This window comes from Uranotaenia lowii, chromosome 1, assembly GCF_029784155.1.
Source record: "Uranotaenia lowii strain MFRU-FL chromosome 1, ASM2978415v1, whole genome shotgun sequence".
NCBI lineage: Eukaryota > Metazoa > Arthropoda > Insecta > Diptera > Culicidae > Uranotaenia > Uranotaenia lowii.
In genome coordinates this window covers 94,614,975-94,642,187 of record NC_073691.1, presented here as the reverse complement: position 1 = coordinate 94,642,187, position 27,213 = coordinate 94,614,975, and the positions used below count along the sequence as shown (strand labels likewise).

At 41.0% G+C, this 27,213-nt stretch overlaps 1 protein-coding gene across 3 annotated transcripts; it reads left to right on the top strand.

Annotated features, from left to right (window-relative positions):
• On the top strand, positions 1–27,156 carry LOC129738952 (neuropathy target esterase sws). 3 transcript variants are annotated; one of them, XM_055730301.1, is made up of 13 exons: positions 1–403; positions 686–767; positions 844–1,400; positions 1,472–1,678; positions 1,737–2,111; positions 2,180–2,409; positions 2,518–3,514; positions 3,584–3,859; positions 3,925–4,111; positions 13,774–13,890; positions 26,087–26,298; positions 26,364–26,575; positions 26,637–27,156. In XM_055730301.1, the coding sequence occupies exons 1-13, from the start codon at positions 305–307 to the stop codon at positions 26,959–26,961; spliced, it is 3,876 nt and encodes a 1,291-aa protein (XP_055586276.1). In that variant the 5' UTR covers positions 1–304; the 3' UTR covers positions 26,962–27,156. The 3 variants fall into 3 exon arrangements, with proteins under 3 accessions (XP_055586276.1, XP_055586267.1, XP_055586286.1); XM_055730292.1 differs by lacking the exon at positions 13,774–13,890 and adding an exon at positions 4,595–4,711; XM_055730311.1 differs by lacking the exon at positions 13,774–13,890.
• Positions 27,157–27,213: the final 57 nt, after the last annotated feature.

Genomic DNA, 27,213 nt, shown 5'->3' with positions numbered 1-27,213 from the left:
TCATTCTGATTTTCATTGTTGTTCGTGTGATCACTTTATTTTCCTGCGTAAAAAAGAATTTCTGTCGAAAAACCATCGATTTCGTCCTTCGAATTAAATGTGAAACGCTCAAATTGGTTGCTGAACAGGTGCTGGCGATTTTTAAACTGTTTGCTAGTCGATTAGTGATCCGTGCGGTGGTGTTTATGATGATCCAAAAAGTTGCCCACTGACGGCGACAGTTTTGTTATTTGAGTCTGGGTGTTGGTTGATAATCCACTTTGCTGGTCATATCATCCACTGGGAGTTGGCCAATTCGACCACAATGGATATCGTCGGGTTGGTTAAGAAGTCCTATTCCGATTATGGAACCATCTTGAAGGATTCCTGGTACACAATCATAGCCGAAGAGCTGCAAAATAATGTGAGTATTGTGACAAGTTTTTGTCTTCAGAATAGGGTAACCATATTGTTATGGACGCATTTCGGTATGGCACCAAACTTAATCAATCAACTCTAAAGAAAAATCTATAAAATCAAGTACAGGTTAAAGATTTTGAAGAAGTTAACAATGTCAATGAAAACAGAACTTAACTAATCAACATGGGAAATATTTCAAATTTATCATCAACCACAGCTTACATTTAGAACAAACCTTCCATTAAAAATTATTTATAATATGATTGATTGATGTTTCTATTTTCAGTTCGCCTGGTCTCTAAGCGTCCTTCTGCTGATAGTTGCTACAATTTTCGGACTGTATTGCTGGCGAAGAATATATTTGAAAAGTAAGTTTTAAAGCTTCGTTAACATTCATATCCAACTTCAATTTTGAAACTTTCTTTCCCAAAACTCGTCACACAGAACTTCGAGACAAGGCGGCCCAGCTTTTGTTCCAAATGCATGATCCGTCGCAGCTCCGTTTCCGCAAGCGAGACAAGATGATGTTCTACGGTCGCCGGATGCTGCGGAAGGTAAAATCCATTTCTGGTCAGGCTTACGGAGGACAGGGTCGTAAACGAAAAGCAGTGATGCGGTTTGCCAAACGTCTGCTCATGCGTCGTGACAATGATACGGTCCAGCTGCAGGTTGTTGAGCCACCGGCCGAGTATCTCGAGGAAGCGGCTGAGGGTAACGACAAAGTCCCACCGGATGCGCTCTACATGTTGCAGAGTATTCGAATTTTTGGCCATTTCGAGAAACCGGTATTTCTTAAAATTTGTAAACACACTGAAATCATCAATTTAATAGCCGGAGAATCATTGATAAAAGTTGGCGATCAGGACGACAGCGTGTTTATTGTACAATCCGGACAAATCAACGTGTTCCTAAACAATCCGGACGGAAGCTCCATTGCCTTAAAAGTGGTACGCAAGGGAGAATCTGTCACATCGTTACTGAGCTTCATCGATGTGTTGGTTGTAAGTTGATGCCCGAACACAAGTTTTATTTTTTCAAATTCTTTAAAATTACATTTTGCTTTTTTTTGCAGGGTAATACTAGTCAGTACAAGACTGTAACGGCACGAGCAATGGAAAATTCACAAGTGATACGGCTGCCAATGTTCGCTTTTAAAGAAGTGTTTGATGAAAGTCCTGATCTGTTGGTCAGAGTAATTCAAGTCATCATGATTCGTTTGCAAAGAGTTACTATAACTGCATTGCACAATTATCTAGGTTTGAGTACGGAATATATTCAGGTAAATAGATTAAAATGCACTCGTTATCAGATTGTAATTTAGTACTGATATTTTTCAGTGTTCTTCGCAACGTAAAAAAGTTACTGTTCCCATGAAAAACAGTCCCGGCCATCGGAGGGTTCCATCGGACGTACAGATGCCATCCCATTCTCTGGTAGGTGGGCACACGAACGCATCAACGGTTGCGGCGGGAGGTGCAGGGGATCAAGTGAAACCGGACATGTTAGCTGATTTGTCGGATCATCTGGGCAGCCGTCGTACATCGGCACTGCCAAGTGAACCGATGGAAGACACCGTAATGAGGGCCATCGCAATCGAAGGATTCTTGAAAGAGTTGGGTCTGAAGGCGGAAGACCGCCCCTTTGTAGAAGATAACATTGTGCTGAAGGAAATAGCTCCCGGTACTACTTTAACCCATCAGGGGAGGAGTGATGTAAGCTTTTTAAGCATCATTTTTGTCGCAAAATCGAAGAAATAAGCTATACCGCTTGAATTTTTCAGGATGTTTTGTTAATTTTCGTTATCAGTGGAGGTTTAACGATAGCACAGTATCCCCAGGAGAAGCTGGGCTGCAACGAGAAACTTGACAAATCCGAGAATCACACTGTGAATATCTACCCGGGGGATGTGGTTGGAGGATTGGCAGTATTGACGGGCGAAAGCAGCCTTTACACTATCAAGGCGAAGCATTATTCGCGCGTGGGATTGCTTAGCAAGGAGGTTATTTACAAGTAAGTGCCGATACGAATTACAACAGTTATTAGCTACGGGCGACTTTCTATTATGTAGAGTTAATATTTTTAACTGTTAAACTTATCTATAATTTGACTTTGTTTCAGCATCATGCGTGAACGACCGGCTGTAGTGCTGGATATTGCTGATTGCATTGTGAAGCGACTTTCGCCCCTGGTTCGTCAGTGTGATTTCGCACTTGATTGGAACTTCCTGGAGGCAGGCCGGGCAGTTTATCGGCAGGATGAAAACAGCGACTGTACCTATATAGTGCTCAACGGTCGCCTGCGTTCAGTCATTACTCATTCGAACGGAAAGAAAGAAATCGTGGGCGAGTACGGCAAGGGCGACTTAATCGGCATCGTTGAGATGATAACGGAAACGACGAGAACTACGACTGTGATGGCCGTACGTGATTCCGAGCTTGCCAAACTACCTGAAGGACTTTTCAATGCAATTAAATTTAAATATCCCATTGTGGTAACTCAACTTATCAGTCTGTTGAGCCACCGTATTTTGGGCTCAATGCAATCGCGGCCAATTACTGGAAGCTCAATGCCAACAGTGCCGTTTGACACTGCTCAACAAATACAGCACCGCTATTCTACTGTGGCCATCATGGGCGTAAGCGAAGACGTACCACTGACAGCATTTACTTACGAGTTATATCATTCGCTCAGTGCCATTGGGACCACATTGCGTCTTACTTCGGAAGTAGTTCGCAAAACTCTTGGCCCCCACATTATGGAACAATCCAACGAGTATCGATTGACCAGTTGGCTAGGCCAGCAAGAAGATCGACACAACATTGCACTGTATCAGTGTGATTCTACCTTTGGACCATGGACGCAACGTTGCTTGCGGCAGGCTGACGTTATACTTATCGTTGGCCTGGGAGATCGCCCACCGATCATTGGAAAACTCGAAAAAGAGATTGATAGACTCGCGATTCGTACGGCCAAAGAGTTGGTTCTCCTGCATCATGAGGGTGCGGCCAGACCCACTAACACCACAAACTGGTTGAATATGCGGGCCTGGGTTTCTCGACACCACCACATCCAGTGCCCCAAGCGTATGTTCACGAGAAGAAGTCAATACAGAATTGTTAGTATTTTTTTTTTGTTTATATTAATTCCTATGTTAACATTTCATTACGTCTTCTTGTTTTTGCAGAACGATCTTTACAGTAAAGTGCTTATGTCGGAGCCGAACATTCATTCGGACTTCTCACGGCTTGCTCGGTGGTTAACCGGAAATTCTGTAGGGCTAGTGTTGGGTGGAGGAGGTGCTCGCGGGGCCGCTCACGTTGGTATGCTTAAAGCCATCCAGGAAGCTGGAATTCCGATCGATATGGTCGGCGGTGTCAGCATAGGTGCCTTTATGGGAGCCCTGTGGTGTGCGGAAAAAAACATCACAACCGTCACGCAGAAGGCTCGCGAATGGTGCAAGGTGCGTGTGGCCGTTTTTTTGTTTATTTCAATTTTTTTGAATCTCACGTTCATATTGCTTTGCAGAAAATGACCCAATGGGGCCGTCAGTTGTTGGATTTGACCTACCCTATGACATCGATGTTTTCCGGCAGAGATTTCAACCAAACTATTCGCGGAACTTTTGGCGACGTGTGTATTGAAGATCTGTGGATACCGTACTTCACGCTGACCACTGATATATCGGCAAGCTGCGCTCGGACCCATACTCACGGTAACCAATTTCTTTATCCAACTTTCTGTTCTTTAAATTTTCTTTGTGGTTTCATAACAAGGCTTGCAAAATAGTTCAATAATTAGCCATCAAATAGATTGTTATCAAACCATTATTGAATTTTGAGAAAATTTATGATTGCCATAATCATAAATTTTCACTTTCAACCAAAATTCCTTCAGACAGGGAAACAATTTGTACACACGAAAAACACATGTTCTGAGATATTCCTCAATATTAAAGCAAAATCTAGATTGACTGCCACATCGTCAAAAAAGTATTCGATGTTTAGTGCATTAGCGCATTTGTCAAAGTTCTCTCTTTTTTCTTTCGATTGTTATGTCACTCTTTTGTGTTGAGTTTTAACTATGTTTCTATCGTTTGAAAGCAAGGTTTCTGTTTGGACATTCTGTTATTTTCAAACATTCAAAAAACTCCCCACTCAAAAAAAAAAAAACAAACAACAATAATTAAACCATTCAGGCTCGCTGTGGCGCTACGTACGCTCATCGATGTCGCTAAGCGGATACATGCCGCCACTGTGCGATCCGAAAGACGGACACCTTCTGCTGGACGGAGGTTACTGTAACAATTTACCAGGTAATTATTATTTCTTCATTTCTCCATTCTTTTATTTCGGAAATAGCATACTTTTCTTTTTCGGTTACTAATTTTCGACAATATGTATAACATTCAAAAGCGCTTGCATTTACTTCCTGCTTTCCGATTCTTTCATCACAGTTATCAATTTTAACACACACACGTTACATATTTGTTTTTGTATTACTTACCATTTTCTAACGCTTCTTAAATTTTAAAATTAACATTGATCTCATTTTTTTTTCAATTGGATTATTGTTTTTTACCGTGTGGAAAAGAAAAGCCGGACACCTTCTAACAGTAAATAACCATCTCAAGCAACAAAAATGTAATTGCAAGTTTGAATCAACGATTAATTGGTTTTAGTTTGTACATAATTATATGTGTGTATTTTTTCTCATTCGATCTACGATTAACTTTCCGAAAACATTGGAGGTGATAAGTTATATCGCCATATCCAGTAAACGATATGATTTTTTCACCAATTTTGAAACGTTCAGCTTATGTAGTCATGTCATGTCTGCCAAAAGCATTACAACCGAATAATGATCGATTTGAAAAATTCGGTACTGAATTATTAACGAGTAGTTGCGCAGATTTTAAAGGAAACAGTCGAAAAAAAGTATTCTGGTTAAGAGAATTGACTACGAGTCGAAACAAAACAGTAGCATACGCCACAGTCAAAGATCTGATTAAGTGTTCAATGGAACCAAAATGTTCTCTTACGGATCTTTTAAACATAAAAATTATGCATTAAAAACTGAAGTTAAGCATCAACATTTAAAATACTTATTATATTCAGTCCAAAGGATTCAGAAACTCGATATTGTTATTCAATATAACATTCTACAATTCAGGTGGTCTAAATCCTTCATGACTTAAGTTGTAAAAAGTGATCTAATGAAATTGACTCTTACGCCAAGGTGATTGCTTAAAACATCCTCCTCACCATTGATTAAATTGGGGGAGACGCAGTCTTAGCAGTTTTTCGAAAAGCCAAATATCGATCCTTGTGGAACCCCTGCCGAGACACTCACTGAGTCCAGTCCCTCACTAGTCATATACTGTAGTTGGCGATTACGGAAGTAACACTCCACCATCCTACAGATATATGCCGGAATCCTCATACGAATCAGCGTCGACGCAATCGCTGACTAAGGGTGACCCCTGCGCAGAACCGGTCTCCTCTCCTCTTCTTCAGCTTGGCTTCGTCTGCCCCTTCGATGACTACAGGGTGACAAAAAAGTCCGGTCACACAGGAAAGTCTCAATATTTCGAAGAACAAGAAGAAAATCTTAAACTGACTTTCATAGCTTTATTCAGTAACGCATAAAGATACTTCACAGACGATATCTCGGAATTACACCACCTTTCTCTGATCGAACCAGTTTCAGACTTCTCGGAAAGTCATTGCAAGCGGCGCGCACGTGCTCCATCGGCACGGTCTCGTATAATCTTTTTCAGCCTTGGAGTTCTCACAGACCTTGGTCGTCCAGATCGTGCCTTGCCCTTGGTTCCCTCGGTCTCTAGGTACCGATTTATGGTCCAGTACACAAATTTCCGATTGATTCTGATTTTAGGTGTTTGAATATGTGTCCGGGTTTGTACCCTCTCACATATTCAGCGATAACAGCTGCTCTTAACTCTGCCATGGCTCACAACTCAATGTAAACAAACTGTACAGAAACTAAACTTTGCCACTTTGGGCAGCAAAGTAAGCCCTTCCATTTGACATATAGATGGTACCAGAGAGATGCAACGTGTAGGCTACAGGGGACCCCAAAAAAGTGTTACCGGACTTTTTTGTCATCCTGTTGTCGAATGCCATTCACCGTGCTGCGGCCTTTCCGAAAACCAAACTGTGTATCGGATAGGCTGTTCGTACCTTCCGTGTAGAGCTTTATCCTGCTCTGGACCACTTTCTCTAGCACCTTTCCGGCAGTATTCAGGAGACAAATCGGAAGATAAGCTGATGAGTCACCTGGTGGCCTACCCGGTTTTGACAGGAGCACCAATCGCTGCCGCCTCCACACGTCTGGGGAGACCCTCGCATCCACATACTGTTGCGGTGATGACCGGAACATTTAAGGGAGTTCCATGAGCGCGGCCTTCACTGCTACGTTAGGGATGCCATCCGGATCCGGAGCTTTGTTCAACTGGAGGGACTTAGCAATGTCACGCAGTTCCTCCAGCGAAATTTGCTCTTCCTCACGCGTATCCGATTCATATGCGACCCTCGACTATGTGACTTCCCCATGCTGTGCGAACAGCTCGTTGACGATTTCGCGCAGTTTGTTCGGACACATTTCCTTCGGCACATCCCCGCTCTGCGTCTAGGCCTTAACAATTCTGTAAAAGTCGTCTAGGTGTCAGCGTCGTTGGCGTCCTCGCCTGAAACGTGCCTTTTTGCTCGCCTTGATTTCCCTGCAGAGGGCAGACTTCGCAATTGCGTAGAGCACTCTTAGCTCCTCTCTCGCTGACGGGGATCTCGTTCTCTGCATGTATCGTCTAGCGATTTCCTTCGTCCACCAGTAGACGGCCTCATAGCAGCGTGACATGCGCTTGCGAGTACCCTCGTCAGGTTTTCCGCGGACAGGTTTTCCAAGTCCCGTTCCAATTTAACACTTCGATGGAGACGTTCCGGTCAAATTGTGTTGTATTTCAGAGCCATGCTCCTGTTGTCGTTCCTCTTCTACCGCAAAGTGATCGCTATCGGTGAACGCATCGCTCACCCTCCAGTCGTTCGTTCAGTCCTGACTACAGAAAGCTACACGTTCCTTGTATCACCTACATTCCCCAGGTCTACGTTCAGCCTTGCTAGGGCTTTCAGTAGAAGTTGACGCCTGGGGTTTGTAAGGCGACTATCTTATTGTATGGCCCACGCGTTGAAGTTCCTGCCAACAACGGGTCTTCTACCCGTGAGACCTTCAACAATTTTGTCCACCATGACGCCGAACCTCTCCAAAGGACCACCTACGGAGGGGGAGGAGGGGGGGGGGGGGTTTAGCAGCTACGAAGATCCCGTTGACTTTGGCTATCACGAAGCCTTCTCTTTAGCCGACACAACCTTTTGTATGAGGTATCTTCCTATAACCCATATTGCGGCCAGTTTGATTTTATCGATTACCTAATTATTGCCATCCGAGGTCCTACGATACGGGTCTGCCACTAATCCAACTTTTTCTCGAATGCCATCTGCCGCAACAGCTGGTTGCTGTACATCCAGCCGCCTGATGGCCAGCTTTACCGCACCGCCAGCACAGCCCACTTCTATCAGTGCCCTTGCAGGCAAACGATAGGTGTCCGTACTCGACTCAACGGAAACACCTTTCCGGTTGCTGGGGGATGGCTATCTCGTAGATAGACCACCCCACCTTTAGCCGTCCGGCGTTTGTTGCCGCAACCGGAAGTTTCGCAAACACCACCTGAGTTCCGGATTTGGGAGGACCTTCCCGCATCTGTCCGTTTCGATCTTGCACAAGTCCATCAGCACATTTTTGACCTCTACCTCTGTAGCTATCTCATCAAGTTTCTTAATCCTGACGGCAACTGTGGTGCTCAGGGCACGGAATTCCGCCGTCCCACTGTCTATCTCCTGCGTGAGCACTCTATACTCCGCGCTTTTTACCGTTGAGCCACGTCAAAGTTCGATGATCATCTCACCGGAACGTGTTCAGCTGGTGTCGCTCGTCCTCATCTGACGAAGGACATCAGCTGTTACGGGCTCTCCGTAACAACTGGGAGAACAACGTATCGGGAATTGAAGGCAAACGAATTTTGAATTGTATTCTTAGAAAGAGTAGATTATTTATCTCAACTCCTGGGTCCTTCGTCCTTCATTCCTATCCCTCTGACGCTGACAGCATAATTCGGCGGAAAACTGAAGTTTGGGCAGTGCAACTGGCAACGCTGTTCGAAATCTGACGTTTTTGAAGAGAGAGGAGAGGAAAAGCCCGGCAAAATTGCGTAGCGTGGCAGGTTAGCTGGCGGGTCGAGGATGAAGCCACGAGGATTTTGTCATTGTGCACCCAGCTCCGTGGAAAAGTCAACCCACGTGTTCAGGAGGTTCTCCAGACTTGCCGTCACCCTAAATCCAGTTTTCGTTCCGGAAGTGCCCTTAGCCCTCGACAAAGGCACTGTTCGGTAAAGGCGTTATTGGGCAGATTGTTGGTTTCCCGACAATTCTGCGCATCCAGTCCTTTACGCCGCCAGGGGATGTTAGGGGCTGGACCAAGGGTCCGGTACTGTTCGTTGTGACCGGGCGCCTTGGCATTCGGTGCTTCGCCGCCAAGGAACGTCCGAGAACCTCGGGGACCGAGCATAAGAGCCCCTGGCCGCCACCGAGCTACACTGGTGGCCGCCCAGGTGGAAGACGTCATTCCGCACCCGCGCGTTATCCGACACCCGCCGGGGATACCCACTGCCGTAGACACAAGGATACAATACGACCAGGTCGAACGTCTGTTGACGTCATCACGCTGGACCCAACCGCCAGCTATCCTCTGGTTTTCGTCGCCACGCACGCACACACAACCGCAAGTATAAACCTCCCAAATCGTTTATACTTGCGTCTCCCGTCTTGAGCCGTTTCATATAAACAAATTTAAAAAAAAAGTTACATGTTCCAGTTTCTACCACAGAACAGTTTTGGTTGTCTACTTCTTTCCACAACCAAAAGTACTCTGTAATAAAGGGTGATACGGTCAAAATTTGGTCAAGGGAAAACGCGTGTAAATCTGTGAAATCGTTTATTTAAAAAAAATCAAATTAAATTTCTTTTTCAAGTTTAATTAGTATAAAATTCAGGAAAAATATTCAGTTAGGCTTCCGCTTTTCCAAATCCGAATTGCCGGGCCTTACGTTTAACCCCTGCCATCAGATTTTGTACAGACACCTTGTCCACCTTCTTCGACGCAGAAAGCCAGTTTGCCTTGAACTGCTGCTCGTCCTTAGCAGTTTTTTTGGTCTTCTTTAGGTTCCGCTTGACAACAGCTCAGTATTTCTCAATTGGGCGGAGCTCTGGCGTGTTGGGAAGGTTCTTGTTCTTGGGAACCACCTGCACGTTGTTGGCGGCGTACCACTCCATGGCCTTTTTATCGTAATGGCAAGATGCCAAATCCGGCCAAAACAGTACGGAACAACCCTGTTTCTCCAAGAAAGGCAGCAGACGTTTATTCAAACACTCTTTCACGTAAATTTCTTGGTTGACAGTCCCAGAAGCTATGAGAATGCTGCTTTTCAAGCCACAGGTACAGATATTTCTTCGCGAACTTTGACAATTTCATGTGCTTGAAAATATCTGTTACCTTTCCCCTTCCTTTTGCCGTATAAAACTCCTGTCCCGGAAGCTGCTTGTAGTCGGCTTTGACGTAGGTTTCGTCGTCCATTACCACGCTGTCAAACTTCGTCAGCATCGTCGTGTACAGCCTCTGGAATCGCGCTTTTGCCGTCGTATTTTGTTTATCATCGCGATTTGGAGTCACTACCTTCTTGTAAGTCGATAGTCCGGCTCGTTTTTTGGTTCGATGCACGGTTGTAGACGATACACCCAGCTTATTTGCGGCATCTCGGAGAGAGAGGTTAGGATTTCGCTTGAAACTACCGGTAACTCTCTTTGTCTTCTCAACGGCTTCCGGTTTTCGATTTCCCCCAGATCCAGACTTCCTGGCTGTCGACAAACGTTCCCCAAACACTTTAATTACATTTGTAACGGTTGATTTGGCAACTTTTAGCGATTTCGCCAGCTTTGCGTGCGAGTAGCTCGGATTCAAAATAGGAGCAAAATTCTACACACACACACACACCTTCAAAATGAGGGGTGTTCAGGTTTTTTAAATGCAAAATTGAAAGAAATACGTAAAGTTGATATTGACCAAATTTTGATCGTATCACCCTTTAGATGGAAAGTAAAAAAAAAACAAAGCAAAGCAAGATTCAATGGACGGTCATCGAGCCAGGAGAAAAGGAATGTCAACCAGTCAGAAATCATTAGAAGGTTATCGAATCAGAAACTGCAGAGCCACTGGTAGATCGGACGAGTCAATACTAAGCGAAGCTAAATTATGGATGAGTATCAGACCGGAGAACCATCGACATGTCAGCCTGAGAGCTCGTCAGACTGTTTCGCGACACAATTCACAGGGTTAGACATAAGAAGAGGCGCGATGGCCTCGAAGACCCGTAGTTTGTTACCGCGAAGGAATCCAAAGCTTATCCTCGACTGCCTTAGAAATAGTTTGGGCGATTGTTCAAGTTACTAAACTCGTCGGTTTTTACTATTGTGTCATTCATTGATGATTTCATAATCTGAATCTGACTGAGCATCTATACAGTCTGTAAAGTTGGTGAAGCAGCATCTGGTGTGCGACACAGTATCAAACACCTTCGAAAAATCCCAGTAGAACTACATACATAAGCATTAGAAACAAGTGTTTTATTCAACAATTTTGAATTGACTATGTGTGAAGTCGTGGAGTTTGGTAAAATATGGTTTTCCTACATACATAGGTATTGTTCTAATTTTTCTACAAAAGCAGCAGCAATGTAAGTTTGAAACGATGCTACATCTTTCCTTATAGTGTGACTTTTCGGTTTTCCTTCTAAATACAGGTAATACTACTATACACAGTAGATTCTTCTATTATCCCATCGAAAGTTGAAAATTTCCTCCCACCCTTCCGTTTCCATTTCACGCTTTTTGGCCAATTGTAGACCGCTTTTCATATCTATATTAGAAACTAAATTTTAAGCTCATAAATATTCGTTTATCCTTCCGCAAGACACCGTACACACAAAGATTTCCTCCCACCTTCAGCTAAGATCATCTCTACCAGTGTATAACAATATTTTGAAAATAGATGAAATATTTTTTTCTTTGGTTTTAGCGTGAATGACAGAACGAAGAAAAAAGAGAACATTTTGATAACTGACAGTCCAATTTTATAGAAAAAAAAATACGCTCAGAACAAAATTCAATAGTTTAAAATTGTTTCTAGTTTTGTTTCCATTGATCAGCCAAAACAAATTGGAAACCACCACTTTTAGATTCCGTTGATCTTTCTTTTAGGAACATTGATTACACTAGTTTACAGCATTTTTGAACTCAGTAAACTAAAGGTCATTTCCAATGTAAAATCGGGCGCTGAATCCGAAAATGAAATTCAAAAAAATCTCAGTAGAACCGTTTTTGAGTTATGCTCTAAATATGAAATTTCGAAAAAATTAAAAAAGTTCTTGTACTTAGATTAAAATATCTCGGACGGCATAACAGTAATTTGAAATCCCTCTTTTGCATATTGAAGGTGAATAAGTTATCTATCGATCATCTGAACACTGTTTTTGCGTTTGACCAACAGTATTGTTGATATTAGTGACTTTATGAGAAAAAATATTATAAAAAACGCATTTTTTTAGAGAAAATTTTGTTTCAACGAAAGTTTTAGACTCGATGGTAGCATTTAAAAAATCTGATTTTCTTTTGCTCTTGAATATCAACTTAAAACAAAGATTTTAAGTGGTTATTTATCAAAATCTGTTGAAAATTGAAGAAGTTATGGCTACTTTACCATAACTGAAATTTTTGGAGTTTTTAATAATTTAACGAACCGCAGTACACTTATCATAGTATAGGAAGAATGGAACATGATAAATCTCACTCGCTCTAAGTCAAAATTATGTATTAGCTTACCAGAAGGTCACATGCCAAATATCAGGAAGATCTGACCATAGGGAGGGGTTGCTTAAGTCTCAAACGTGAATAAAATTTTAAGGTATTTTGCCCGGAAGGAACGAAAAATACTGGTTTTTCATCAATAACTTTTTCCATCACTAGCTGATTGTTTTTTATGGTTGATTTTCTCAAAGCCTAAGTTAAGACAAATATTTCACCCGAAAACTGTAACTCGATTGGATTAGAAACAGAAAAGTTATCGCGGTTTAAAGATTGTATTTTGGTCGAAAATTGTCGTATAAAACGCAATGCGTAAAAAGTACTCATTGCGTATTGGACAAAATTTGCGGACTTTGAACCGCAATAACTTTTCTGTTTCTAATCCAATCGAGTTACAGTCTTCGGGTGAAATATTTGTCTTAACTTAGGCTTTGAGAAAATCAACCATAAAAAACAATCAGCTAGTGATGAAAAAAGTTATGGATGAAAAACCAGTATTTTTCGTTCCTTCCGGGCAAAATACCTCAAAATTTTATTCACGTTTGAGACTTAAGCAACCCCTCCCTATGGTCAGATCTTCCTGAAATTTGGCATGTGGCCTTCTGGTAAGCTCATACATAATTTTGACTTAGAGCGAGTGAGATTTATCATGTTCCATTCTTCCTATACTATGATAAGTGTACTGCGGTTCGTTAAATTATTAAAAACTCCAAAAATTTCAGTTATGGTAAAGGAGCCATAACTTCTTCAATTTTCAACCGATTTTGATAAATAACCACTTAAAGTCTTTGTTTTAAATAGATATTAAAGCGCAAAAGAAAATCAGATTTTTTAAATGCTACCATCGAGTCTAAAACTTTCGTTGAAACAAAATTTTCTCTAAAAAAATGCGTTTTTTATAATATTTTTTCTCATAAAGTCACTAATATCAACAATACTGTTGGTCAAACGCAAAAACAGTGTTCAGATGATCGATAGATAACTTATTCACCTTCAATATGCAAAAGAGGGATTTCAAATTACTGTTATGCCGTCCGAGATATTTTAATCTAAGTACAAGAACTTTTTTAATTTTTTCGAAATTTCATATTTGGAGCATAACTCAAAAACGGTTCTACTGAGATTTTTTTGAATTTCATTTTCGGATTCAGCGCCCGATTTTACATTAAAAATGTTGGTCAGTTAATCAAGTTCACGATTTTTTTTAAATTTTGTAAACTAGTGTTATTTGCTCGATCGTGTAGTGTACTTATTTGAGACAGGTTTTTTTTTTCTCCAAATAATCACCCCAAAAATTGTTGCTGCATTATTCAACCAAGCTCATGATTCAATTCTTTCCCCATCTGAAACCGAAAAACCTACATCAAAAAATACCCTGCCTCCCTCTCTGTAGGGACACTGTGGCGTTATTGTCGTGCTAGTATGTCCGTAGCGGGCATATTTCCTCCTATCTGTGATAATAGAGATGGTCATCTACTGTTAGACGGTTGTTACACTAATAACGTGCCAGGTAATTGTTGTGCCTTTCTTTTATTATGTTTTTTTTCTTAATTCTCTTTATAATTGTTCCCCGCTTTCTTTTTCTAAAGCCTCATTTAATGTTAAGTTGTTCCTCACTTTTGCAATTTAATTATAATACTGTTGATTCTCTATAAGCGCATTATCTTACCTACTGATGATAACCTTTCAATGAAGATTGCAAAAGATAATACCTACTAATATATGCTAATTACTTGTAAAATTTCATTGATCTATAATTCAATATCGATCGGTTTTGAAAAGCGGTTTTTATTCTAAAATTGTGCAGTTGATCAACTTTTTAAAGCGTTTGTTATATTACAGAATCGATCAACTTATGCTTCCCCTAAAAAGAATTTGTCCAAGGCAGGCAGTGTTAAGTGTCTTTTAATAGATTTGTTTTTAAAATCAGTTCAAAAATATCTTTCAAATCTACGGGTTCCTTCGCTATTCAATTTTCAGAAACAATTTTTACCTTTTTTGCCATATGATCATGACTCCGACACTCCTGGCTGCCAAGCATTACTTACCTATTAGCTAATCATCCGGCGCCGATTGGGCTTGAGCCTGCGAAAAATGGACGTTTATCCATATAATTTCCTTTACAGACACGAATGCCATATTAATGGTAAAATGTCTTTAATAAAAGTAATAATAATAATAATAATAATATAATTTCCAACGGTTTGCGATAACTCGTAGAAAATCCGTATGAAATGCTGAAAATCCGTAGTTATCGAGCATCGATCCGTAGATCCGAAGAAGGTCTCAAAATCCGTAGCTGTGCGTATTTCAGCGGCTCAACTACGCCGCCACGAGCTTTTGAGCCTAAAGTATGTTTCACATAGAATCTGGTCGGATCTTTTCATTTACTGCAGCGCCCCTAGTTGTCACATCGCGAATCTATTGACAGTGTTTTGATCCGGATGGTTTGTTTACTTAGTGGTGAAAATTTCATCAAGATCGAAGCAGTCAGTCAAAAGTTATCGACGATGGAACGCGAAAGGCGAGAGAAAATTCTGCACACTCACGTAGAGAAACCGACGTGGTCAGGAGTAAAGATCGCGAAATTCCTGAAATATCCAAAATCGACTGTAAATTCGGTGCTGCAACGTTACAGCTGCGAGCAAAGGTAATTCGATCAGTTCACAATAATCCTGGAATCTCCTTGCAAGATTTGGCGAAAAAGTTCGAAACGAACCACAGTACAGCTCGACGAATTTGTTTTGCGAGAAGGCTTGCGGTCGTATCATGCAAGCAAACACCCCAACAGGACGCTGAAACAAAACCTGGTTGCCAAAACCAGGGCAAGGAAGTTGTACGAGAAAGTGTTGAGCAAGTACAACGGATGCATTTTGATGGACGACGAAACTTTCGTCAAAATGGATTTTGGACAAATACCCGGTAACAAATTTTACCTTGCGAAGCGTAAAGGGAATGTTGCGGGTAGATTCAAGTTTGTTTTCGCAGATAAATTTGCTCGTAAGTTGTTGATTTGACAAGGGATCTGTAGTTGTGGGACGAAGACTAAGATTTTCATCACTGGGGACACAATGAATGGAAATGTTTACAAAGAAGAATGTCTCCAGAAGAGGGTTTTGCCATTCATTCGGTCCCACAAAGGTCCGGTGAAGTTCTGGCCGGACCTGGTAAGCTGCCACTACAGCCGGGATGTCGTTAAGTATAAGTGGTATAAGGAGAACAAGATCGATTTTGTTGAAAAAAGTATCAATCCACCAAACTGTCCGGATTTTCGTCCCATCGAGAAATATTGGGCAATAGTTAAGGGCTAACTGAAGAAATGTGGCAAAACCATGAAAAAACCCGCTCAAATGGAAAAGTGGTGGAACAAGATGGCGAATGAGGTTACCAGCAGTAGGGGAGATAACGGCATAACGAGCACCAGGTCATAATGAGCCCTCCTTTTTTCTACATAAATACGTATTTTCTTAAACAAATTTTCATAAGGACTTGTTTCGTACTACCTATAGCATTAATTTTTCACCAAAAAAGAAAGATCCTTTTCATATTTCGTCGGGATTCGACCAGACAGAACTGAACGCCATAAACTTGATTTCGAGAAAATCGAGTTAAAAGTTCACAGCCCTACCAATCGATACCATTTTATTAGATATCTCATTTAATCATTTTACCATCACATGTAGACTCTTATAATGATCTTATTATGATCACACAATAAGCCGTATACTGAATTTTTATAGCAATATGTTTGCACCCAGTTCACTCTGGTCGAACCAAAATTTTTAAAAAATTGCCATGCGCTATCATTTGACTGGGCAATTTGTTCAAAACATTGAAGCCTACTAATAGGCGCTTTACAAGCAGCACCCAACGAGTACGGTTGATGCTTGGAAAATGTTTTCGTTGAGCCAGACTGAACCGAGCCATACAAATTTCGCACTTTTGAAATCCGGAATATCTTTGATTGTTACTTACCGGTTGCGTTCTGAACGACAGTAATGTTAAAAATTCTAACATCCCCTTGAGTTAATTGAAAACAAAACTCAAGGGATTCGGTTCAGTCTGGCGGAGCGAAATTTTAACAAATCCTTAAAATCCGAAATACAAAGTTTTAAGCCACGGGAACGTTTTAAATCATTTAATTTATCAGATATTAGTTCGTAACGAGCCAAAGAACTGTTTTGAATCGAAAAAACCAACACATATAAAATTATTTCGAACCAAATCAGTTTTCATGACCAAAACATGCTTTTCATCATTACCTTTAACCTTCCAAAGCCGTTCGCAAAATATCAGTTTCGGGGAAATTTGAGTTGTAGTTTGATTTCGTTCTCCTGGCTGCAAATGTTAACCGATTTTGATGATATTATATCCATTGTGTAGGTAATTTATTCTAATTACTCAAAATTACAAAATAAAGTCGTTATGTATTACCAGGTTATCAGAAATTGGTTCAGAAAGTAAAAAGTCCGAAAAATCAATTTTATTTTTAAAATACTTATAACTTCTGACAGCGTTTCTGTATTTAAGTGTTTCATTGATGTTTGAAATTGTCAAAAATCCATCTATCCGACAATGTATAGACATGTTGGAGTCCAAGGAAAGTTTTGACCGCAATCTAAGATCTTCCGGTGAAAAAAATCTTACTTTAAAAAAACGAAATCCAACTTTGGCTTTGCTTAGCTGTATTTCATTTCCCAATGAATCGATTTTCAAAACTCAAATTTTAGTTTTTTGCCGGTAACTTGGTCATTATTTTCGTAGAACATACTTGGTCTGTCAAAATTCCCAGTTCTTCAGTATATTGGAATGATTATATAGATGTTTGAAATGAACGCTTCGGGTCATATTGACCCGAACAGCTTTGGAGGGTTAAGGTGGCTCTCAGTTCACTTTGGCGCAACGCATTTTTGCCATTTCCACTGTCTGCAACATTGAAATTTTTTAATAAAATTAGAAAAAATAGGAAAAATGTTCTGATTTTCATTGGACAGGTAGTTTATCATGTTTCGCATCCGCTGCAGTAGATATCTTTTTTTTTCAAATTGGCGTTCAGTTAGGTCTGGTCGAATCCAGGCCATTTACAGAAATATTAAATAATAACCAGCTAGGTTCTCAAGTGACGAAAATATTATAATTTTTGAGCACCACCAATTAAGCTTTTATGACCTTTAAATCATCTTGATCTGAAATGTACGCACTGCAACATGATCTACACATTGTTTCTCAATTTTCAACATCATAAAATTTTTGATTTTTCAATTCAATCAATTTTTAAACGCTTTTTTTACTATAATTTGTTCACTAGAGGCGAACAGAGCACTATCAATGAAGGCATAATGAGCATTTTCCGCCGTATAATCTAGCAGCGAATTCAACTCGATGAAGTCAACTGAACAACAGAGCTACAGCTTGACTTGTTTCGTCTGTCGATTTGGCCTATTGGTAAGGTGTCGGAGAGGTAATCAGTAGACTCGAGCTCGATTCCTGTTCGAGGGGATTTTTTTTTTGCACATACCATTCATGATTGATTTTTTTTATTGTTACATTATACGGCTTATAACATCAAAGAATCATCCGTGAAACAAAACACCAGAAACATAATGTATGAGCATTAGACCGCTGCAAAAAATGACTTTTTGCTCCCATATGTTTTTTCGATGCCTTTTGGGTCACCAAGCATCAGTGTAAAATTTGAAATGATTTGGTTGATTCCTGAGTTAGCGCAACGCGTTTCAATTTTGTATGGGAATTTGTATGGAAGAAGAAATTTTTGCACATTAAATCATCCAGAAAATTCAAATAAGCTTGAAATGAAGTCGGTCTTTAATTTTTGGTTTTGACTATTCTTAAGCTTCATTTTTCGCTTGCATGACAAGCAGTGAAGAATTTCATGAAAAAAGTTATGACAATTTCAAAATAAAAAATCTTAATCCATTGAAAAGTATTCAAAAATGGCAGACTTTGCTTGCTAGAGTTGTTAATAATTGCTTGAAATGTTTTTGCATAGGCTTTATAAGTCAATAAATTCTCAGGCAATGCAAAGCAGTTTTTTGAGATTTTTTATTTCCATCCTACTGTTACACAGCTTTCAAACAAGCAGTCAAAAACAATATAATTAAAAAAATGAATTTTGAAAAAAAAAATTTTAAAACATTGAATATCTTTCCTGGGGTACAATTTAGGTTTTTGCTTTGTTCACATGAAATGTACTGCAAGAATCAAGGAACATTTTTTATCCAAAGTTATATTTTTTGGAACTTTCAGAACATATCTAGCGATTTTTGAATGGAAAATTTTGTTTTCCCATACAAATTTCCATGCAAAATTAAAACACGTTGCGCTAATTCAGGACTGGATGGATCGATTCCAAAATTTTTATTGCTATTTTTAGCAGCAAAAACAACCAAAAAAAGTTATGGGAGGTGTAAAAATTTAAGAATTTGAAATTTCCATACAAAGCTTGCAGCGCTCTAATGAGCATGTGTTAATTCTTTGAATTTTACAAACAGACCTAGATTATTTTTTTATTGCTTTGTTTGATGAATCTACGCCTCACCGTTTAGTGCAATCATGATCATGAATGATAAATGAAAAAAAAAAAAACCACCTCCACCAGGAATCGAACTCGAGCCTACTGATTACCTCTCCGACATCTAACCAATAGGCCAAATCGCCAGACGATACAAGTCAAGCTGTAGCTCTATTACTCAGTTGACTTCATCGAGTCGAATTCGCTGCTAGATTCCCCGGAAGAAAACGCTCATTATGCCTTCATTAATGGTGCTCATACTGCCTCGGGGGGTTTCTTATTATGCCTCTACAGTGACTGTTTTTCAGCTTTCGGCAAAAATTTTTAAAATGCATTTTTAAACATTTTTATCTACTTTTTCAAGTTTCATCCAATTAGGCCATAGACTATTTGAGTGTCTCAAGACGAAACAATGATGTTATTCACATATTACAGCTGTTCTCTATGGTTACATAAGCGTTTTCCTTAGGGTGACCATTATGCCCTCATCTCCCCTACTGTGCAGAAAATGACGGGTGGTATCACAAAAAAGTTCGCAAATTCATCCGAAAAGCTGACGAATGATTTTTATGTATTTTTTTTTTCCTTGAAGTGCAATAAAAATCCTACAAAATGACATTTTTACTTTTGTTGTACGTTATTTCTTTGCGGAGAAATGATCTATTCTGTCCGACCAGATTCTATGTGAAACGACTTTACCTCTCGCTGGAATTCTCGTTCTCATTTCCTCGCAGCGTGTGCCCAATCGAACTCCACTCAACTTTTGTTCCCGAATCTCTATTTTTAGCGTCTTTCAATGACACGGGCGATGAAGTTCCACGTGTGAGTGGTGTGAGATCAATTAGCCAGGGCACCAAGCGTGGAAGATACGCCGCAGGCAGCGATACTCAATTACTTGCAGTTTTCACGTCGTCGCCGCATATGTGCACCAAGTTTTGCACCCCTACAACAATACAGATTTGACGTTTTGAAGAGTCGGCCCAAGCAACCAAAAGTCTCATATCTACTTAAACTCGTGCCTCCAAAGTTCGAATTTTGCTGAATAAAGGCTCCACTTCTACTATCACTACTCCGCCTCTACTATCAGAACGTTCGTGGCTTAAAATCGAAAATCTCTGAATGTTTCGTCTCCACATCAGAGCTCGGTTATGACATCTACGCTTTCACCGAAACCTGGCTTGACGCAACAGTACCATCCAGTCAACTTTTCTGTCCGGACTACACCGTGTTTCGATGCGATAGAAATGGCTCTAATAGCTGTCGTAGTCGGGGCGGGGGAGTGCTCATAGCCGTGTCAAGTAAGTTTAGCTCGTCCATAGTCACTTTTTGTAATAGCAGTAGTATAGAAAATTTATGGGCAAAAGTTTCCTATGAACAAAGTTCATTTTTAATCGGTTTATCGTATATCCCACCTGAAAGAAGTCAGGTTAGCTCAGTGTTAAATTTGCATGTTGAGACTTTATCAGAAGCTAGATTGAAAGAGCCGTCATGCGGTATTATTTTTCTTGGTGATTTTAATCAACCACAATTATTGTGGGTTCCAAGTCATAGCAACAAATTGGTGGTCGATTCTGCATCAGTACTCAATATGGCTAGTGCTACTTTTTTGGACGGCACTGTATTGAATGACCTTCATCAACGGAATGGTGTACAAAACCTTCAAAATCGGACGTTGGATTTGGTTTTCACGGACGAATCAATCTTGAACAGCCCAGTTATTGAAGCAAGTGATGCCGTTGTACCAATTGACGTGTACCATCCTCCGCTTGAGTTCATCATTTCATTCCCGAATCCGGTCGCTTTTGTAGAGGCTTTCGACCCATCTGCACGTGACTTCCGTAGGGCCGATTTCGATCTCATGAACATAGTTCTATCTGAAGTGGACTGGACAAATCTTCAACGATGTACTAGTGTGGATGTAGCCGTGAATTCATTCTGCGCAATATTGGACGATGTGTTTGACAAATCAGTGCCCATGGCTCGCCCTCCACTCAGACCTCCTTGGACCAATTCTCGTTTAAAACGGTTGAAACAGCTGCGCTCGAAATTTCTACGAACATTTAGTAATTCTAGATGCCCGTACATTAAAATGAAACTTAACTATGCTACCAGACAATATCGAATCTACAACCGATTATGCTATCGCCGTTATGTAAATCGTACTCAAAGTGAGCTTCGTCGGAACCCGAAAAAGTTTTGGAATTTCGTGAACAACAAACGGAAGAAATCCGGTCTACCTGCGGAGGTACGCTTAGATGACAGAGTTGCTAAATCACCTGCTGACAAATGTGTTCTTTTTGCAAAGCATTTCTCCAGTGTATTTTCAAATCAATCGCCAACTGGAGATCAAATTAGCGCAGCTGTCACACGATTGCCCACCGATGTTTTAAATATCGACGGGTTTGTTGTTACCGAGGAAATGGTTTTCGATGCTATAAAAAATTTGAAATATTTTACATCAGCTGGACAGGATGGAATTCCTGCGTGTGTGTTAAAAAAGTGTTGCACTTTACTTGTAAAGCCCCTTACTGGTATTTTCAATAAGTCCTTACAACAACAGCAGTTTCCTGTCTCCTGGAAAACATCCTTCATGAGCCCAATCTTTAAAAAAGGTGATAAGCAAGAGGTGCGCAATTATCGAGGTGTCACATCGCTAGCTACCTGCTCGAAGGTCTTAGAGAGAATTGTCAACGATGTAATGTTTTCAGCTTGCCGGAACTGGATTTCGAACAATCAACACGGTTTTTTTCCCGAAACGCTCGGTTACATCAAACCTGGAAGTATTTACATCATTCTGCATATCCAATATGGATTGTGGCAAACAAGTCGACGCAATTTATACGGACATCACTGCGGCATTTGATTCAGTAAATCACTTGATTTCACTTTCAAAATTAAAACTCCTGGGGTTATCTGAGAGATTATGCGCCTGGATCAGAAGCTACTTAACTAATCGTCGTCTCGCTGTAAAAATCGGATCTTCTGAATTTCCCGATTTCATTCCGACTTCAGTGCACAAGGAAATAATTTGGGCCCTTTATTGTTCACCCTGTTCTGTAATGATATTAACATGCTGTGACATGTGACATGTCAATCGTATCCACACAGTATAAAAGTTACAAATGAGGTCTCAAATAGCCTTCTGTGGACTTCAGGTTCCAAGAAGTTTCTCAAATAGCCTTTTTGTGACATGTCATTCGCACCCACACAGTATAAAAGTTACAAATTAGGTCTCAATTAGCCTTCTGTGAACTTCAAGTTCCAAGAAGATCCTCAAATAGCCTTCTGTGAACTTCAAGTTCCAAGAAGTTCCTCAAATAGCCTTTTTTGTGACATGTCAATCGCATTAATCAGAATAAAAGTTACAAATTGGGTCTCAAATAGCCTTCTATAGCCTCGAAGTTCCAAAAAGTTCCTCAAACAGCCTTTTTGAGACATTTCCGCCATTTCATGAATATAAAAAGTGAACGAACATCACAAAAGGGCATATAATAAATAAATCATTTTTGGGAGCTTGGAAATTGTTGAAATGAATAATTTATATTGAAACTTCAACTTAGAACAACTTAAAGGTTACTCGCAAATGATTGTTTATGAAAAGAGTTAATATTTTGACTTTGTAAAATTTCGTCCAACTGTATTTACTTACCACGTTGAAAGTCAGTTGAAGCAATTCATTAATTTAATACCAAGATAAACTCAAGAATTTGTATAATTTTTAGCTTAACAGTTATAAACATGGAATTCCATTTTTTTTAAACCGATATTATTTTAACGGATGATTGATTTATACGCCGTTTCGTAATATTTCTTAGTCATAATCAACATGCGTCTCTGCTGCTGGCTGCCCTAGCGGGTATTCTAGGAAGCTTATAACCACTTCGAATTTTAGCTGCCGGTAAGGCAACATCTAGGCGTGGCGTCGTGGCAGCGTGTTTGGCTATCATCTCGGAGGATCGGGTTCAAATCTTGTACCAGGACTAATTTTTTCCATTAGGTTGTTTGATTGCTTGAGTAAGCGAATCAATTAATTGTGTAGCAGAACTGGCTTGCGTGCTGACATGCGTCGAACAAAGTTGAAAACAAAGCAATTAAGTAGTAAGACCAATTGAGGGAGGTGATGGGAGAAATAAAGATGGATGCCGAGAAACCAGCAGCACCACATGGGCTGGTGGTGACCAAAGTAAGAAAGGAGAGGAGCATTATTTTTTTGTTTTCGCTGATTAAACGTTTGCTTGTCGGCTTAATAGAAGGCCGTTCAAATCTGTAATGGAACTTCAAAATTTCAATAAGAACTTAAATTTTGGGCTGAATAAAACGAACTTCAGCACATTGATTATGCTGATTAAGCTGTGTTCGACCTTTTTAACGAGACTTTTGGTTGCTTGGGGGGTTTTCGTGCTTGGAGATGTTTGGCGTGATCACCAGATGTTTCGGAGACTCATACCGCCTGATACCAACATCAGGAGTAATCTGGCTAACAAAATACTGAAAGCACTCCACTTTATCAACTTGTTGCCCATCCATCAGTGATTGAAATCCTCACCAATTTTCTCATCAGAGGCATTCAAAATACACACTTTGAGGCCTCGCATAGCTATACAGGAGACGATACATATACATTCATTCAAACCTCCCCCCATGAGGAGGATCTGCTCTGAGAGACACTATTCGTTTGCTGCCCCGAACGAACTCTCTCAACGTTCGGTTGCTACATGATGCATGAAGAAGACGAGGCACACATACTCATTTACGTTGTTGAATTTGAATAACTCGAATAACTCCAGCCGATAGCTGTCGTTGAGGAGAACATCTTCAACCTCGCCGCAAAGGTTGAGGCAACAACAAAAACAACCGAACTTATTGCGTTGCATGGCCCGCAACGTATAGTGCAAAGAGGGGGGAGGAAAAAGAAACGAAAAAACTAGCTGCCTGCGTGCGGTTGCTGTGCAATAATAGCAATAGCAGAAAAACCTCACGCATTCTATCCAGGCACAAACGAGGAGACTCGGGTTTGCTCTGCCTTTTGAATTCGGTTCCCTCAAGGTTGTAACAGGTGATGAGTGAGAGCCATTCGTTTCTGGATTCGCTGCCTCGAATGTATACTGCTCCTTGAAGGCGGGCCATATTGAGAGCGTATGCATCATCGGTTTTGTCGTTTTTGCTGCCTCAAAGCAACCTTTGCTTCCGAGTAAAGCAGTGAGCGAGAGAAGGTTGATCAATTCATGCTCAGCAAAATTCAATCACTGCCATCCATCGACTTGGTCTTTCCGACATTGACTTTGAGCTCTGCTGCCTTGGATTTTTCGGTTAGGTCGTCGAGTTTCCTTTGCATATCCGGATGTTTTTGGGCGAGCAAAACTAAATCATCAGCAAGGTTAAGGTCGTTTAGCTGCTCCATTGTCGAAGGATTCCACGGCCATCCTCGGTTAGGTCTTCATTGTTAAAAAAAAAGTGTAACACTTTGTTTTTTATTTATAAATTAATACTTGTAAAGTGGAGTGGAAATGATAAGTCAAGTACACACGGTTGAAGTATGCCGAGCTTGTTTTTTACCCGACAGAAAACTTATTGCTAGGATACAAATTTGTTTATGTTAACAACGGAGTCATAGGTTACTAAGAAAATATCTAAACTCAACATTCCTCCTTACCCTATGATTCCTTTTTGAAATCTGCCACCAGATTCCCCCCGGGGTCGCTTGCCAGGCTCATTTTACACGTGGCCTTCCAAGATATCGCTCCTCCTATCGTCTTGAAGTGAACCGGGTGATGGATTTTCGAGTATCTGGATCTCCTCCCCAATCGGCATCCGGACCGACCAGCGGATTTTCATTTGCACTTGGAAACCCATTTGTTTTGAATCGCCGTCCTGCCCAGGTCCCAGGTCCTGTTTTCAGCAAGCACGTTCATAGCATAGGTGCAGTTTATTGGTTCGTTCTCCTTTTCGTAGTGTAAAGGACCAGTAACAGGACTAAAATAAACAAAGTCTTTATACTTGCCTGGGAAAACGCTGTGCCTCGACCCTTGCTGCTCAACAACTGGTCTTGTTTTTAGTTGCGGCGGGAGCGCAACATCAGACTACGGCACACTTAGCCCAGATTCTGGATTATCATCCTGCAGGGTTTCTTTTGACTCGCGCTCCGGAACCACACTTCGACCGTCTGTTCTTGGGTTGACTCTAAGCTGATTTGGAACCACATCGCTGAACAATTTCATTTCTGATGTTTCCGCCGGAATCGACTTCACCGGTTCCCCTTGATTCAGCCGGTATAGACCAACTCTCTCGGATCCAGATGCAATTACGTCACCATCTTCAACCAGGACCTCGCAACGACCGGCTCGGAACACCACATGTAACCCGCATGACATGTACCACATGTAATATCGCGTACTTCGATGGGACCTTCTTCAAATACCATGGAGACGTTGCCCCTGGCAACAGATTGTATCGTCTCGTTGTTTGCCGTGCTAATGTAGTGTACGAAATTTTTCGTCTTGGCGAAACCATCTTCGCATCTGGTCATCTGAAAACTCTCCGCCGAATCGAAGGTTTTTTTGTGGAATGTACGGATTTGAGCGGTTTGCAATCAGGAAATGGTGACCCTCAGCCTGCAGCCTTACGACCAGCGTGGCCATTAATCGATGCCGATCGAATTTCAGTATTTCCTACGGATTTTAGGATCCATTTCCATTTTTTGTCAATAGGCGATGGAAGCGCTGCCGAGTTTGGGTGATGGTTTTGCATTAGTGCAAGTGGGATGCAGCTGAAATTTCACCCAACTTTTCATAGATCTTACGTGTTTCTCTTAAGGAGAGAAGGAATAACTTTTCGATTCCATCGCCCATTGGGCCTTACGGCCCTCGGCCTTGCGATTTTTGACAGAATTTTTGGGCTTCTACTGCATTCCTATTTTTAGTGCACACATCCCATTTTTTGGCGCTCAGTACAGAGTAAAAAAATGGGTTTGCTGCTTAAAAGAAGGAAAGAAAAATATTCTTCTTATATCGTGGAAAGAAGTGATTTGATTCGTAGCTTTTCTTGGTATTTTTTCAAACCTCTACAAAAATGCTTAACCGCTTTTCAAAACCCGATCTATTAGCCTAAGTGAGGAAAAAACGTTCGGAAAAATGCTAGGACATATCTAATATCAACTTTCAATCCGACACCACAGCGGATGTGATGCGTGCGCAGGGTGCCGCCCACATCATTGCCATCGACGTCGGCTCCCAGGACGATACGGACCTCACCGACTACGGCGACGATCTTTCCGGCTGGTGGTTGCTGTACAAGCGTTGGAATCCGTTCACATCGCCGGTCAAGGTGCCGAATCTACCGGACATCCAGTCACGGCTGGCGTATGTGTCCTGCGTGAGGCAACTTCAGGTGAGTGGTGATTGCACTTAGTTTTTTTTGGTTTTTAATTTTCGATTTTTTTTCCTCTTCAACAGGAAGTTAAAAACAGCGATTATTGCGTGTACATCCGACCTCCTATAGATACGTACAAAACTCTAGCGTTCGGAAGCTTTGATGAGATCAAGAATGTTGGCTTTGAACACGGAAAATCGTTCTTTGAAGATATGGCCAAGTGCGGCCGGCTGTCTCGGTTCAACCAGTGGAGTATACACAATGTTCCACAAAAAGTTACACATTCGTTAAACGAGTATGTCTTATGTTCTAAAATTGCAACCTTCCAGAATAATTGTTCGTGTTCTTTCTTTCAGGTATACCTTCGTTGATCTGGCACAAATTGTATGCAAGGTACCGGAAACATATCCAGAAAGAGGGTACTCTTCCAGCGAAGATGATTACTACGATGGGTACGCATCGGAACCGTCGACGATACCGATGAGCAAGGGAGCGTCGATGCGTATCATGCGCACTGCCGGTTCGCTGTCTCTGTCGGAGAACGAGATGGACTCTGACGAGCTCGAAATTCCGGTAGCGTTCAAAAAACTCCAAGGCACGGCTACTCCCGATCGGAATGCCGCCAGTGTTCCGCTGACTCCCGAAAAAACTCCTCTGGCAGGCGGCAGCACCAGCAACTGAAAGAATCCTCACAGCTTCAAGTAGATTTCAATATTATGTAGCTAAACTATATGTGTTAGCATCATTTTTCTATGGTACCAAATAAGCTGCGACTGGATCTGCATCAAAAGATTCATCTGTTAAAGCAGGAATACTTTTCTAGTTTTCTACAAAAGTAGAACAGAACTGTGTAAATAAAGTTATTTTCACTAAAAAGTGTTTGATTTTGATCAATTTATCACATTCAGTACAGTATGGTGTCATCGAGAAGAA